This window comes from Oncorhynchus mykiss, chromosome 2 (genome assembly GCF_013265735.2).
Source record: "Oncorhynchus mykiss isolate Arlee chromosome 2, USDA_OmykA_1.1, whole genome shotgun sequence".
Taxonomy (NCBI): domain Eukaryota; kingdom Metazoa; phylum Chordata; class Actinopteri; order Salmoniformes; family Salmonidae; genus Oncorhynchus; species Oncorhynchus mykiss.
This window is the reverse complement of record NC_048566.1, coordinates 23,924,031-23,939,942: the sequence shown is the minus strand read 5'-3', so window position 1 is coordinate 23,939,942 and position 15,912 is coordinate 23,924,031. Positions and strand designations below refer to the sequence as shown.

Genomic DNA, 15,912 nt, shown 5'->3' with positions numbered 1-15,912 from the left:
GACTTCTTTATTTTGCCACTCAACCCAAACTTGAAGAACCTGTGTATAATTTGTAATAGGCTTCTGAGTGGCGCAGTGGTCTAAGGCGCTGCATCTCATTGCAAAAGGTGTCACTACAGTCTCTGGTTCAAATCCAGGCTGTGATTGTAAGTCGCACAGTTGGCGTAGGCCATCATTTTAAATAAGAATTTGTTCTTAACTGACTTGCCTGGTTAAAAAAATTGCGTACACATCTCTTGTCTAATTGCAGTGTCCCTCAGTCCCACTGGTGATGTTGTTGAGGGCAGCTCAGTGATGTTATACTGCTGTAGTACTGCCCACACTCCAGCGGAAAGCCCAATAAGACATACCAGACAGATAACAGGACGGGGCACATCATATTATTTCTCTATTCTTGTTTTAAATGGAAATACACTGGAATGTCTATCCATATGTTGTTGTTGTGTTTGTAGTGGTGGTTGTCTGGGCATTGATGTTGTTGGGTTTGACAATTTGAACATTGAGATATTAAATAAATGATAGAGAAGAAGCATAGAATAAAAGGAGAAAGTTAAGGGTTCTCTGTGGGAAGCCAGAAGGCTTTGGAATATGTTTGATGGAGGAGAGAAGAGTGACGTGATGATACAGGAAAGACAGATGGACATCTGTGTATTAGATGAAAGAGGGGTTGAGGCCAGGAGGTGAGGACAGATTCTCTTAAGAGAGTAATAAATGTTTGGTATCCTGATACCCTCTTTATTAGCTTCTTGTAGAGCCATACAATGTAAGGATTGGAAAGGAGGAGGAGTGTCTTAAGTGGGTTAATAAAGATCTCTACAGGTCGGTGTCCCACCCTCGGGAAGGTTGAGCTAATGTGCGCTAATGTGATTAGCATGATTTTGTAATTAACAAGAACATTTCCCAGACATAGACATATTTTATATGGGCAGAAAGCTTAAATTAGTGTTAATCTAATTGCACTGTCCAATTTACAGTAGCTATTACAGTGAAAACATGCCATGCTATTGTTTAAAGAGTACACAGCTATCTACCTTAACATGTATATATTGACCAATTAGGCATATTTGGGCAGACATTTTAACATTTTGAACAGGAATGCAATGATTCATTGGATCAGTCTAAAACTTTGCACATACACTTCTGCCATCTAGTGGCCAAAATCGTAATTGCGCCTAGAGTCCTAAGTCCGATAATGGTCTTTCTAAAGTGTTATATTCTCCTACATTAATTTCACATTTCCACAAACTGCAAAGTGTTTCCTTTCAAATGGTATCAAGACTATGCATATCCTTGCTTCAGGTCCTAAGCTACAGGCAGTTAGATTTGTGTATGTCATTTCAGATGAAAATTGAAAAAAAGGGTCCGATCCTTAAGCGGTCTTAACAAGATAGAAGCATGCACAAGCAATGGACGCTCATGGACACACCTGAGACACATACTGTATATTACAAGTACAGTACAAGACATATACAATGCCTTCGGAAAATATTTTCCACATTTTGTTACGTTTTTGCCTTATTCTAAAATTGATTAAATCATTTTTTCCCTCTCCAAACAATATACCATAATGACAAAGCAAAAACTGTTTGTTAAATATTTTTTTGCAAATTTATAAAAATAAAGAACTGGAATATTACATTTACATAAGTATTCAGACCCTTTACTCAGTACTTTGTTGAAGCACCATTGGCAGTGATTACAGCCTCGAGTCTTCTTGGGTATGATTGGGTATGATGCATTCTATGTGTTGTTCTAGTTTTGGTTTTCTATGTGTTCGGCCTGGTATGATTCTCAATCAGAGGCAGCTGTCAATCGTTGTCTCTGATTGAGAACGATACTTAGGCAGCCTGTTTTTCCCACTTGAGTTGTGGGGGATTGTTTTCTGTCTGTGTTTTCACCATACAGAACTGTTTTGTTTTTCGTTTCTGTCTTTCACTTTGTTATTTGGTATTTTCGTGTTCAGTGACTTTTCATTAAAAATGACGAACACTTACCATGCTGCACATTGATCCGATCTGTCATACTCCTCGTCAGAGGAAGGCGAATCTCGTTACAATAGCATGATGCTGCCACTACTATGCTTCACCGTATGGATGGTGCCAGGTTTCCTCCAGATTTTACTCTAGGCATTCAGGCCAAAGAGTTCAATCTTGGTTTCATCAGACCAGAGAATCTTGTTTCTCATGGTCTGAGAGCACTTTAGGTGGCTTTTGGCAAGCTCCAGGAGGGTTGTCATGCACCTTTTACTGAGGAGTGGATTCCGTCTGGCCTCTACCATAAAGACCTGATTGGTGGAGTGCTACAGAGATGGTTGTCCTTCTGGAAGGTTCTCCATACGCCACAGAGGAACTCTGGAGCTCTGTCAGAGTGACCATCGGGTTGTTGGTCACATCCCTGACCAAGGCCCTTCTCCCCTGATTTCTTAGTTTGGCCGGGAGGCCAGCTCTAGGAAGAGTCTTGGTGGTTCCAAACTTCTTCCATTTAAAAATAATGGAGGCCACTGTGCTCTTGGTGACCTTCAATGCTGTAGAAAGGTTTTGGTACCATTCCCCAGATCTGTGCCTCGACACAATCCTGTCTTGGAGCCCTACAAACAATTCATTCGATCTCATGGCTTGGTTTTTTCTTTGACATACACTGTCAACTGTGGGATTTTATATAGACAGGCGTGTGCTTTTCCAAATCATGTCCAATCAATTGAATTTACCATAGGTGAAGTTGTAGAAATCAATTTGTAGAAACCTCTCAAGGATGATCAATGGAAACAGGATGCACCTGAGCTCAAATTCGAGTCTCATAGCAAAGGGTTTGAATACTTATGTAAATAAGGTATTTCTGTTTTTTTAAATATTTAATACATTTGCAGACATTTCTATAAACCTGTTTTTTCTTTGTCATTATGGGGTATTGTGTGTAGATTGCTGAGAATTTGTATGTATTTAACCCATTTTAGAATAACGTCTATAACGTAACAAAATGTGGAAAAAGTCAAGGGGTCTGAATTCTTTCCGAAGGCACTGTAACTCTATTACCATAACGACTTATTAATTGCACACTTTACATATCTTAACTTGCGTTCCAATGCAGCTTAGTTTATTCAACATTATGAAAGGATATGTTCAGGCTTCTGGTTTGGCAACAGTGGAGTAGATAACAGAATGGTCCACCTCTAAACTTTCTTCCAGCCTGCAAAAAGCAAATCGTTTTTGTATGAGTATATTCAAACATTTCAAATAAACAGACTTCCAGAAATAGGTTATATGGAAAAGGACTGAACTGATAGAGAGTTCACTCTTACCTGGTAGTAGGACTGGGGAGGGGGAAATGGATGCTGGCGTACTGGAGGTTGTCTGTCACGTTGGCCTTTATGGCTTTCACTGTGGAGTATATAACATCATCCTCTTTATGGCATCTGGAGAATTGGGCCCCGTCGATGGAGCTGCGGAACTGCTGGAAGTCAAAGGTAGCGTAATGAGGTTCAGGAGGGTTCTGCAGAGCTGGTGGCTCGACCACAGAGTACAGAGAACTGTCTTGGTGGTGGGTGTGAGAGGGAGGCAGTTGAACGTTGGCATAGAGGGCATTTTCCTGTTCCTCTGTTCTAGTTTCCTGTGTGGCTGGGTCATTACTGGTCCTTTTTCTGGATAAGACTGAGTTTTGATCGTCCTGAAAGATGCAATCAGTCAAAAAAAGACCAAACGTTTGAAATATTGACTCCTCAACATACCTTAATCTTTTGGTTAAACTAAGTATCATGTTACTGGGGAAGAATGGAAGCTGGTGCTTGAATGTTGTTCAAATACCATGAACTCTTACTGTGTTCAAACCTTCATATAACACTATTGCACTGAAATGCTATTGGTATTGTGAATTAGAGTGTATATGCTGTGTTCCACTCACCTCTATGTCCACAGCAGTCCTTTGCCATAATTTGCACGGGATCTTCCTGTCAAAGAAACCACATTTCTTTGGCGGGACAAATAGGTACCACAAGGCCATCATACTTATGCACTATGATGTTTCTAGACTTACCACATCCATAAGAACACAAGAAGTACGATCACCGTGAAAACTGTGGCCGCGGAACCAATGTAAACTGTTATTTGGAAAGTATTTGTAGCTGAAAATGACGCAGGGTACAGTACATGAAAAAAATACATTCAAGGGAATTCCCATTTAGAACATATTGATTGAGGAGAACAGGACATTTCCCTCTAAACTCACCATGATTGGCACCCTGTATGATCAGAGACACCTCGTTAGACTTGTGAGCCCCTTCTCTGTTCCTGGCCTCACAGAAGTACTGTCCACTGTCAGAGGAGGTTAGAGAGGTCAATGCCAACACATCTCCTGACCCTGTCTGTGAGGTGTCTGTTCCATCCTCCTTAAACCAGGTGTAGTTCTCCACTGCTGGGTTGGCTTGGCTGCTGCAGGTCAGGTTCACAGAACTTCCCTCTAACAGTGGGACAGAGAGACTGATTGATACCAAGGTGTTCCTTGGGGGATCTAAAGTAAGCAGAAAAAAATTGAAGAATTTAGCTTTTGATATCTGCTCCATATCTAGTAACGATTAATCAAAACACAAACAGTCCTGGCCAACAGGGTTGGTGTCAAGTTCATCTACATTCATGCCAGGTGAGACTGAGATTGCATTGCTTTCCTATGGTACATTCCATGTCCAATTCAACTGAAAGGAATTTAATTGTGATTTACCCCAACTCTGCAGATCTGTTATGCTTACATTGTAGTTAAAAACTGTTGCAATATCTTGGATATTACACTCCAAGATACTGCAACCACACAGTTTTAACAACCTGCTTCCCTATAAAGAAAGCAAACACAACATTGCACATAAAACTGACATCCTCACATAGCATGTACAGTTAACTTACACAGAACATCAAGAAACAGGAGTGATGAGTTGAGGGCTCCATGTTTGTTCTGTGCCTTACAGTAATACCTCCCTGAGTTAGCAGGAGAGACCTTCTCAAGTATCAACTGAGTCCCTGACTGGATAGGGCTTTTCCCATTGACTCTGTACCAGGTGTAGCTCACTGCTGGGTTAGCATGGCTGCTACAGGTCAGATTCACAAAGCTTCCCTCTACCACTGGACCAGAGGGACTGACTGACACAGAGGTGTCCTCAGGAGGGTCTGCAAGTGGAAACAAATAGCTGTGAGTACATCAGTGGAAAACAGCCTTTTTTCTTTCACACAGCCTCAGCAAGGCATACATTGCATCCAAAAGGTACTGGCATCACAAAGTGACTCGTTGGCCTTCTGTTCGTTACCACCGAATTAAACTGCCAATACTCACATTGAACATTGAGGTTAGTTAGATTAGATCTGACTGTGTTGATACTGTTGCTGGCATTACAGTAGTACCATCCACTGTCCCCTGGCTGGATGTCAGAAAAGGTGTGAGTCTGCCACCTGGCCACAGTGGTGGAGCCCTGTCCACTCTCCTTATACAGGATGTAGTTCAACATGGGGGGGTTTGCACTGCAGCTGCAGTTGAGAGTGACTGAGTCACCCTTAGTAACATCTCCAGATGGACGGACCGACAATGTGACATTCTTTGGAGCATCTGTAGGAGAGGGAGTAAGGTTACAAGTGTTTATATGAACATATTTCTCTGTATAGAACCACAACACTACTACAGTACCTCTCACCACACATTTGGAGGTCTGTGCACTTCACAAAACCAAAAGACTGAACTTTCATCCCAATTGGTGGTTCCAGTAAATATAATGGGTCAGAATATATTTATTAACGTTCTCAGAACAGTTTTGCATTTAGTTAGTAGCCATCATTGTGTTATTTGCTCTCACCATACCCTACCAGCATGAACATCATCCTCAAACTGCTCAACTTCCTCTTCAAGTAATCACAATGCAAACACACAGCCACGGTCAGGAAATAGACATTGCCTTGTGTCACGGCGAATTTGTTATCAAGCACATTGACATTCACATCAAGCGATCAAGGGATGTTGTATGTGAAAACACTATGCTATCTACAGTTGAAGCCAGAAGTTTACATGCACTTAGGTTGGAGTCATTATTAAAACTCGTTTTCAACCACTCAACAAATTTCTTGTTGTGTATGTAAAACCTCCTACTTCAACTGTACATCCGTCTTTCAAAATTCATCCTATTATTTTATCGGAAATAAACCTTCTCTTTTAGCTTTCTTATGAATATAATGAAATTAAATGAACACCATTCAGAGGCAGCGCATCCTTGATGCAGAGCTTTGAATGTACAGTGCATTCGGAAAGTACTCAGACCCCTTTACTTTTTCCACATTGTTATGTTACAGCCTTATGCTAAAATGCATACAATGATATAATGTGCTCATGTTAATTAGATCAGGTATTAACTCACATTGGACATCAAGAGACACTGGAGCAGAGGAGAGATTATATTGACCTTGAACAGCACATCGGTATATACCAGAATCCTCACTATTTGCCTGAAACTCTGTTTTTGATACTGCTTGTCCATCCCTGAACCAGACAATAGTGGGACGGTCACTCAGTGTACAGGTTGTGCTACATTTTAGTGTCACCTTCTCTCCCTCTCTCACAGTGGCAGGGTTTACTTCAGCTGTCAGCCCTTGTAGAGAGGAGAAAAACAATAACTACTGAAAATGTTTTGTAGAGTCATGAGAGTGGGCTTTACTTCTGGTATCAAAATTACCTGTCAGAGTTAGTGAAACTGATGTTTTACTGCTCCATGCATTATTAACTGTCTTAAATCTGAAGAGATAGGAATTTGCATCACTACTAATTAGGTTATTCATTCTCAAGGTGCAGTTGTGTTTTTCATTTCCAAGGTATTCAACACGTTCTCTGTATTGCTGGGCCTCAAAGAAATTTGTGTCTTCCTTTTGAGTCTTGAACTTCCAGAAGGTATTTGTTACAGTCTGGCCTGAGGGGTAGTCATAACTGCATCCAAACACCACTGATGACCCTTTTAAGGCACATGGATCTGTGTCGTTGAAAGTCACCATCCAATCTCTCTCACAATCACCTTTAAAAAACAACAACAACAAAACAAAAAAAGAGTTCATGTTATCACATTTACCTACAACACTGATAGATGCAGTGCCAATTTGCCATTTAAAGGTATAGGAAAATATAGCATTCCTGTGTGTGGCCTTCCTTCAGATATGTTAATCTGTCACTTCTGTATTTTGTTCATTAGAAGAGTGAGTTGCTCTGTAATCTCAGATAAGATTTTCCTTCCCTTTGAAGCTTATAATTTGACACGGTTGGGGAGGTTACTTTCTAAATAGAATCCGGTACAGTTACTAGTTACCTGTGCCAAAATGTTATCAGTGACATAACCTTTGGATTACCAAAACTCAGTAACATAATCGGACTAGTTTTGAATTACTTTCCCCTTAAAAGGCATTAGCAGAGGCAAAAATAATCCCTCAAGCGCATTTGGTGTGTCACCATAGTGGTCCCTGATTTGTGGTCAGACTCGTTCAGGTGGAACAAACTTAATGTTCTGCATTATTTCATTGCTGAATTGAATGTCATTAGAAAACAGAAAGATGTCACAATGTTGTTTTTTCCGCAAAAATCCTTTCTGAATTTAAAAGTAATCCATTATTTTTTTTAAACTATCTGCAATATTATTACAATATTTTAGCTGGTAACGTAACTGATAACATAAAAACATGTATCAGATTACATGTAACTGATTAAATGTGATCATTGTCCTGTTAATGTAATCAGTTACCCCCCAACCCTGTCATTTGAGAAATATACAGTACCAGTCAAAAGTTTGGACACACCTACTCATTCAAGGGTTTCTTTATTTATACTATTTTCTACATTGTAGAATAATAGTGAAGACATCAAAACTATTAAAAAACACATATGGAATCCTGTAGTAACCCAAAAAGTTTTAAAACAAATATATTTTATATTCTTCAAAGTAGCCACCCTTTGCCTTGATGACAGCTTTGCACACTCTTGGCATTCCATCAACAAGCTTTATGATGAATGCAGTCCTGAAGGAGTTCCCACATATGCTGAGCACTTGTTGGCTGCTTTTCCTTCACTCTGCGGTCCAACTCATCCCAAACCATCTCAATTGGTTTGAGGTCGGGTGATTGTGGCAGCCAGGTCATCTGATGCAGCACTCCGTCACTCTCCTTCGTCAAATAGCCCTTACACAGCTTGTTTTGGTCATTGTCCAGTTGAAAAACAAATGATAGACCAACTATGCGCAAACCAGATGGGATGGCGTATCGCTGCAGAATGCTGTTAGACCTGCTAGTTAAGTGTGCCTTGAATTCTAAATAAATCACTGACAGTGTCACCAGCAAAGCAACCCCACACCTCCTCATCCATGCTTTACAATGGGAACCACACATGCGGAGAATATCCGGTCACCTACTCTGCGTCTCACAAAGACATGGAGGTTGGAATCAACATTTTCAAATTTGGACTCATCAGACCAAAGGACAGATTTCCACCAGTCTGCTGTCCATTGCTCGTGTTTCTTGGCCCAAGCAAGTCTCTTCTTATTGGTGTCCTTAAGTAGTGGTTTCTTTTCAGCAATTTGACCATGAAGGCCTGATTCACGTAGTCTCCTCTGAACAGTTGATGTTGAGATGTCTGTTACTTGACCTCTGTGAAGCATTTATTCTGGCTTCAATCTGAGGTGCAGTTAACTCTAATGAACTTATCTTATGCAGCAGAGGTAACTCTGGGTCTTCCTTTCCTGTGGCAGTCCTCATGAGAGCCAGTTTCGTCATAGTGCTTGATGATTTTTGCAACTGCACTTGAAGAAACTTTCAAAGTTCTTGAAATTGTCCATATTGACTATTTCATTTTTGTCCGTAATGATGGACTGGCGTTTCTCTTTGCTTATTTGATTTGTTCTCACCATAATATGGACTTGATATTTTACCAAATAGGGATATTGTCTGGATACACCCTACCTTGTCACAACACAACTGATTGAATCAAACGCATTAAGAAGGAAAAAAATTATACAAATTAACCTTTAACAAGGCACACCTGTTCATTAAAAAGCATTCCAGGTGACTACTTCATGAAGCTGGTTGAGAGAATGCCAAGAGTGTGCAAAGCTGTCATCAAGGCAAAGAAAGGGTGGCTACTTTGAAGAATCTCAAATATAAAATATATTTTGATTTGTTTAACACTTTTTGGTTACTACATGAATCCATATGTGTTATAGTAAAAATAAAGAAAAACCCTTGAATGAGTAGGTGTGTCCAAACATTTGACTGGTACTGTACATTTCACTATCAAGGTAACACAATAATGACAATATAACAAATCCCCTCTTCCCTCTGCAGTATTTCCCTGTTTATCTCCCATTAGCAATACACAGTAGTAGTACACATTTCATATCTCAATTATTAATCATAAGTCAGTGTTGACATCCACATTATGATAGAGCATCAAAGCAAAAATATGGTTACCTGGCGACGTGAGAGTAATCATCATTATCACACTGGTTGTTTCAAAGAGCCACATTGCAGCAACTGCAACACTTCAATAAAAACACCACGGGGCTCTATTGAGGAGGGAATTGCTTAACTTAATAGCAAAGTCAATCATGAAACAAGCTCCAACAGCGTTTTCACTTAAAACAGGTGTAATATTTATCTGTCTCGGAAGAGTTTTCTCACATTCTAGATCATGTAGTCATTCTATCTTTAAATTCTCACTAAACAGATAGATTGAACATCACTGTGCACCAATGTTGCACCAATTAAAGGAAAGAAAACATGAAACTCTACAGAGACAAACACTACTCACCCTCCTGCAGAATGTGTCCAGAGAGACTGATCAGCAAATGACCATGCAAATAAATACCATGGAGAGGTGTGATAATAACCATGTCACAACCACAATGCAGAAGTTGGGCTGAGAATGTCTTGTCTGTTGAGCCTTTTGGTGCTATTTCCCTTCCTGTTACCATACAATTGATATATTATATTGTATTTAAGGGGGTCACAGTAACATGTTTTATTTATTTCATTTAACCTTTCTGTAACTAGGCAAGTCAGTTAACAACAGTCTAGCCCAAACTGCTTAACTTCCCCTAAAGGTAACCACAATGCAAACACACAGTCACCCTCAGCAAATAGACACTGCCATGTGTCATGGCAAATTCAAATTTGCTTTCAGGCACATTGACATTCACAACAAACAGACAAGGTCTGTTATATGTGAGAACACTATGCTATCAACATACTTCTTCCAAAATCCTACTATCTTTACAGAAAATAATAACATCCCTTTTATTGACCTTATAATGCAATTAAGTTAACACATTTCAGAAGCAGCACATCCTGTGCTGAGTTTTGAACCCAGGTAGCTGCTCCAATATGAGTCAAATAATATGATGCGCTCATGTTAATTAGATCAGGTATTAACTCACATTGGACATCAAGAGACACTGGAGCAGAGGAGAGAAGATCTTGACCTTGAACAGCACATCGGTATCTACCAGAATCTCTGTGTTGTGTACTGAGTGTCCATCCCTGAACCAGACAATAGTGGGATGGTCACTCAGTGTACAGGTTGTGTCACATGTTAGTGTCACCTTCTCTCTCTCTCTCTCACAGTGGCAGGGTTAACTTCAGCTGTCAGCCCTTGTAGAGAGGAGAAAGAAAAACAGTCATCAATAAAAAATACAATAAAGTAGTGTTATGAGAGTGGGCTTTACTTCTGGTATGATACTGTTCCATGCAGTTGTCTTTTTTTTCATCAACCGTCTCAAATCTGAAGTAGCATTGTGTTGCATCACTACTAATTAGGTTATTCATTCTCAAGGTGCAGTTGTGCTTTCTATTTCCAAGGTATTCTACACACCCTCTGTATTCCGGGGCCAGACAAAGATAGTTGTCCCACTCTTGACTCCAGAACTTCAAGGTATTTGTTATAGTCTGGTCTGAGGTTAGGCGTAAGTGCATCCAAACACCACTGATGACCCTCTTAAGGCACATGGAGCTATGGTGTTGTATCGTTGAATGTCATCTTCCAATTACACCCACAAACAACAAAACAAAAAACAGTTATCACACTTATCTACAACACTCATACGTACAGTACCCATTTGCCATTTTAAGGTAAGAAAATATAATATAGCATTCCTATGTGTGCCCTCCCTTCAGATATGTTAACTTGAAAGATAATACTCTACACATGCTGGTGCACAAACAGGCTATCAGTCACTTCTGTATTTTTGTTGATGTAAAGAGTGAGTTACTCTGCAATCTCAGATAATATATGACTTTCCTTTGAGGTAAATCATTTGATAAATTCCACCATCAAGGTAACACAACAATAACATTAGACCAATATCAAATATCCCCTCTGATCAGTTCCTTGTTCATCTCTAATGAGCCACATACAATATACATTTTATATCATTCATTTATTCATAACGGAATACTGGCATCCACGGAAAGATAGAGTATCAAACAAAAAGATATATTCTATTCACCTGGCAACTTGAGAGTAATCACACTGGTTGTTTCAAAGGGCCACATCGCATCAAACTGCAACTGCAACACCACAGGTTGAGGGAATTATACAGCATTAGACAGTAACAAAGCCAGTCATCAAACATACTGTAGAAAACCTTGCACCATCCCTACGGTGGAGCATGATGGTGGCAGCATCAACATTGTTTTAATTGATGTAACTGTCTCTGTCAATCAGGGTTGGGGTCAATTCCCTTTAAATTCAAGAAGTACACTGAAATTCCAATTCCAATTATCTTCAAGGCTTTTCAATTAGGAACATTTGGAATATAGTGGAATTCAAATGGAATTGAGCCCAACCCTGCTGTCAATAAGACAGCACAACTGGGATACACCTTTATATCATCTAGCCATTCTGTTTTTTTTTTATCATCACCAAACATGAAATAAACTGAACTATGCTTCAATTTCTTAATAGAAATCCTATTCTACATTAACATTGGTAAACATACAAATCAACTGCATGAAAGGAAACACATGAACGTTTATAGAAAGAAACAGGATCACTCAACAATCACTCACTCATCTACAGAGCATGTCCACAGAAGGAGACTGGTCAGCAAATGACCATGCAAATACCGTGGACTGATTTGATAACAATTTCACAAGCAGAATGCAGGAGTTGAGACTGAAGGTTGACAGGGAAGGTCATGTAACTTTTCTATGTAAGCAGGGAATAGATTTAGTGATTTAGAGACATTCAGTATGTTGAAGAGATAATAATAATAATAATCATTTGTTGGGTGCTTGTCTTTGTCCTATTTCACACACATACAAGTGTGTATTATACACGTGTGAATTAAAAATGTGTTTTTTTGCATATCCCATCTCCCTCTGAGGTACCATGGGTAATACTGTACACGTTCTGGTGCAGACACAGTTGACCATATCACTGCTTCTTCTGTATTTTTCAATAGATAAGTGAGTTACTCTGTAATCTCAGATGAGATACAGTCCTATCCTTTGAGGTTAATCATTTCAGAAATAATTTCACCATCAGGGTAACACAGCAATGACATTAGAACAATATAAAATATCCCCTCTAACCTCTGCGTTATTTCCGAACATAGTTCGTATGTTAATAATTGATCAATAACTCAGTACTGACATCCACAACATGATAGAGCAGAATAAGCAGGGCAAAGTGTCAACCTGATAAATATTTCTTTAATACATCTAGATATGATCAGCAACACATTTACACACATCCTCCATAAGACTAGCATGAGTGATGATGCATACCAAACTTCATTTGTAAAGTGTGTTACATTTTACTGATATCTTATGGAGGAGATAGTTAAATGCTAATAAATTAGTTATAATGCCACTTATAATGCCAAATGAATTACAAGTCCCTAATTGAACTATTCCTAGTAAATTAGCTTTGTAGTAAATTAGATAAACAGTAAATTGGCTTAGAGTGAGCAGTCCTGCTCAGAAGCAGTTCAGGGGTCGATGGTAGAGATCTTTCTGGCGATGTCACTCAACTGATAAACTGAGCAAAGGACACTACAGTTCTCATCTGGGAGATATGCGGAAAAAAATAGGAGGTTGGTCACTGAATTCACATTTAGAATATGATTGTCTCTATGGACAAACTTGAACTTATTGCAAATTATTTAATTCGATTGTGAGGTGTATATAACTCTCTGTTCATATATTAGCCGAGATAAATTAGTGACATCAAAATATACCCTAATTTTCCTGCACCACTACTGGTGTGGTCTGGCCAGGACAGTGTAAACAACATTGGCAGCATCTTTTGGCTCTTTATCACCATCCAGTGGTACATTTGTAACTTGAATCTGGTCCAGACTGGGAAAGAAAAGACGGAGGGACAGGTAATGCCACTGGTCTGTATGTCAGAAAGAGGAAGAGAGAAGGATAGGACTGAGAGAGGATAAGCATGAGGAAGAAGGGAGAGGGTAGGAGGAGAAAGAAGAAGAGGGAGGAGAAAGTATACAAGGGAGAGGAGAGAAGGAGAAAGGTGAGTAGAAAGGAGAGAGAGGGGGAAAGAAGAAGAGAAGAGAGGAAGATCAAGGGGAGAGGGTAGGAGGAGAAAGAGAATGATGAGGAAGTGAGAGATGGAGGATGGCTGGTTACCTGGGGATCCTGGAGTAATGCACAGTGTTGTAGTTGAGGATGCTGTCTGCCTCTGTGCAGGGTGGAGCATCCTTCAGGGGTACGATGGAGGGATCGGCCCTCTCACACACCTCCTCTGGCTCCTCCTTTCAAACACAGAGAAAATAGGGGGATTCCTATGAGAGGACTGAAGAAGGTTGATGTCACTTCAATAGAGAGAACCCAAACCTGGGTTTAAAATGGGGCCGAATGATGGTAGGTGCTGATGTATTTACATGGTAGGTGCAGTGTCATTAAAGTGTAGGTACATATTGTTACCTTTGATCTTTCAAAAGAAGATGGGAATCTAATCATGAGTAATTCTAATGGCATGACCTAATTATTACAAGTGGACCATGGTGTTTCCCTCTAGTGGTGCATAGTGGGAGTTGTTGTTCAACCTACCGGGATGTCGGACAACTTGCCAGTCCTCAACTGAAAGGTCTGTTGGACTGACTCGTAGAACAGTGTGTCAGCTGTCACCGATGGCCTCTGTTATTCCATATAAATACAACCAACGACAATTCTTTGTTAATTATTTTTCTAGATGTTATTTTATCACATAATGGTTGTAGTGCGTCACCTGATCATGATGGCCACAGTGAGAGTGATGAGACCAGCAGACACGCCCACAGCTGAGGCCAGGGCTTTAACTTTCAGTCTGCTTGCCAATCAAAGAGCAACAACTGGTTCAGTCTGAGTAAATCTGACAGTAGTCACCATCATAGAGGGGAGAATGAGGATGTTTGGGGTAATGACAGTGAGAGTGAAGGAGAGTAAAGAGAAGGCCAAGAAGGATGCGAAGGAAAGAGTGACAGAAAGATTGACAGACATAGACAGGAAGACAGAGTAAAATATCCAGCTTTCGTCAGCTCCATGAATCAATTATCAAATCTCTAGACTTCTGTTACCTGATATCAAAGTTCAGCTCTTCTTCCCCTTTTACAGTTATTGAAAGTTATCCATATATGACTCACAGGTCAGAGAATCGAAAGCAGAAAAACTTTGGGATCGTGAGTGGGCAGACTGAGGGACATACAGTGACACATTTAGGTAGGGTATCTTCCCAAACATGTCTGTGAAACAGACATTACATTTACAGTAGTGATAAATTAAGAAACACACAGACAGAAGCCATCTGGGTCACTGAGTTTAGACTCCCCACCTCCTACTCTACCCTCCCTCCATCCTGCCCAGTGCACTGACCTCTGACTCTGACAGTGAGGACAGGCGAGCTGTGGACACGGATGCGTGCCTTGCAGTAGTACTGGCCGCTCTCCCCGGGGCTGACCTCAGCGAAGGTGTAGCTTGGGCCCGATCGCGTTACCCAGGCGTCAGCCGCATTGATCCTGAACCACGTGTAGTTGTCCACCGCAGGGTTGGCCTGGCTGCTGCAGGTCAGAGTCAGAGGACGGCCCGCGTCGATCACACTGGAGGGCTGCGCAAACACAGACGTATCCTACCAACTGGATATCAAAAACTGTAATGTCTTATGCTTCACGGAATCGTGGCTGAATGACGACATGGATATTCAGCTAGCGGGATACAGGCTGCACCGGTAGGATAGAACAGCACATATTTGTAAAATTCAACCGCCGGTGCACGAAATCTAAGGAAGTCTCTAGATTTTGCTCGCCTGAAGTTGAGTATATTGTGATAAACTGCAGGCCACACTACTTGCCAAGAGAGTTCTCAGCTATACTTTTTGTGGCTGTTTATTTACCACCAAAGACAGATGCTGGCACTAAGAAAGCACTCAGTCAGCTGTATAAGGAAATAAGCAAACAGGAAACCACTCATCCAGAGGTGGCGCTCCTAGTGGCCGGAGACTTTAATGCAGGGAAACTTAAATCAGTTCTACCAAATATCTATCAACATGTTAAATGTGCAACCAGAGGGGAACAATTCTAGATCACCTGAACTCCACACACAGAGACGCGTACAAAGCTCTCCCTCGCCCTCCATTTGGTAAATCCAACCACAACTCTATCCTCCTGATTCCTGCTTACAAGCAAAAATTAAAGCAGGATGCACCAGTGACTCTGTCTATAAAAAAATGTTAAGATGAAGCAGATGCTAAACTACAGGACTGCTTTGCTATCAAAGACTGAAACATGTTCTGGGATTCTTTCGATGACATTGAGGAATACACCACATCAGTCACTGGCTTCATCAATAAGTGCATTGAGGACGTCGTCCCCACAGTGACTGTACGTACATACCCCAACCAGAAGCCATGGATTACAGGCAACAT

General features: G+C 40.5%; 1 protein-coding gene across 2 annotated transcripts; it reads right to left on the bottom strand.

Moving 5' to 3' along the window:
• Positions 1–2,908: 2,908 nt before the first annotated feature.
• On the bottom strand, positions 2,909–15,375 carry LOC110538544 (B-cell receptor CD22). Of its 2 annotated transcripts, XM_021625443.2 has the most exons (17): positions 14,865–15,375; positions 14,064–14,150; positions 13,641–13,765; positions 11,498–11,558; positions 10,864–11,028; positions 10,430–10,643; positions 9,805–9,957; positions 9,465–9,559; positions 6,698–7,030; positions 6,383–6,613; positions 5,314–5,583; positions 4,890–5,150; positions 4,222–4,503; positions 4,030–4,117; positions 3,898–3,943; positions 3,299–3,663; positions 2,909–3,186 (listed from the first exon to the last, which is right to left on the bottom strand). In XM_021625443.2, the coding sequence occupies exons 8-17, from the start codon at positions 9,517–9,519 to the stop codon at positions 3,120–3,122; spliced, it is 1,998 nt and encodes a 665-aa protein (XP_021481118.2). In that variant the 5' UTR covers positions 9,520–9,559; positions 9,805–9,957; positions 10,430–10,643; positions 10,864–11,028; positions 11,498–11,558; positions 13,641–13,765; positions 14,064–14,150; positions 14,865–15,375; the 3' UTR covers positions 2,909–3,119. The 2 variants fall into 2 exon arrangements, with proteins under 2 accessions (XP_021481118.2, XP_036798915.1); XM_036943020.1 differs by having other exon boundaries at positions 9,805–10,643.
• Positions 15,376–15,912: the final 537 nt, after the last annotated feature.

What these genes read in the sequence shown, in the direction of transcription:
- LOC110538544 (XM_036943020.1), bottom strand. Translation starts at nt 9,519, where the DNA reads ATGTGGCTCTTTGAAACAACCAGTGTGATAATGATGATTACTCTCACG. An exon ending in AGTTTCACTAACTCTGACAG is followed by an intron (nt 6,614 to 6,697) that starts GTAATTTTGATA and finishes CCTCTCTACAAG; the next exon opens with GGCTGACAGCTGAAGTAAAC. An exon ending in CATACAGGGTGCCAATCATG is followed by an intron (nt 4,118 to 4,221) that starts GTGAGTTTAGAG and finishes CGTCATTTTCAG; the next exon opens with CTACAAATACTTTCCAAATA.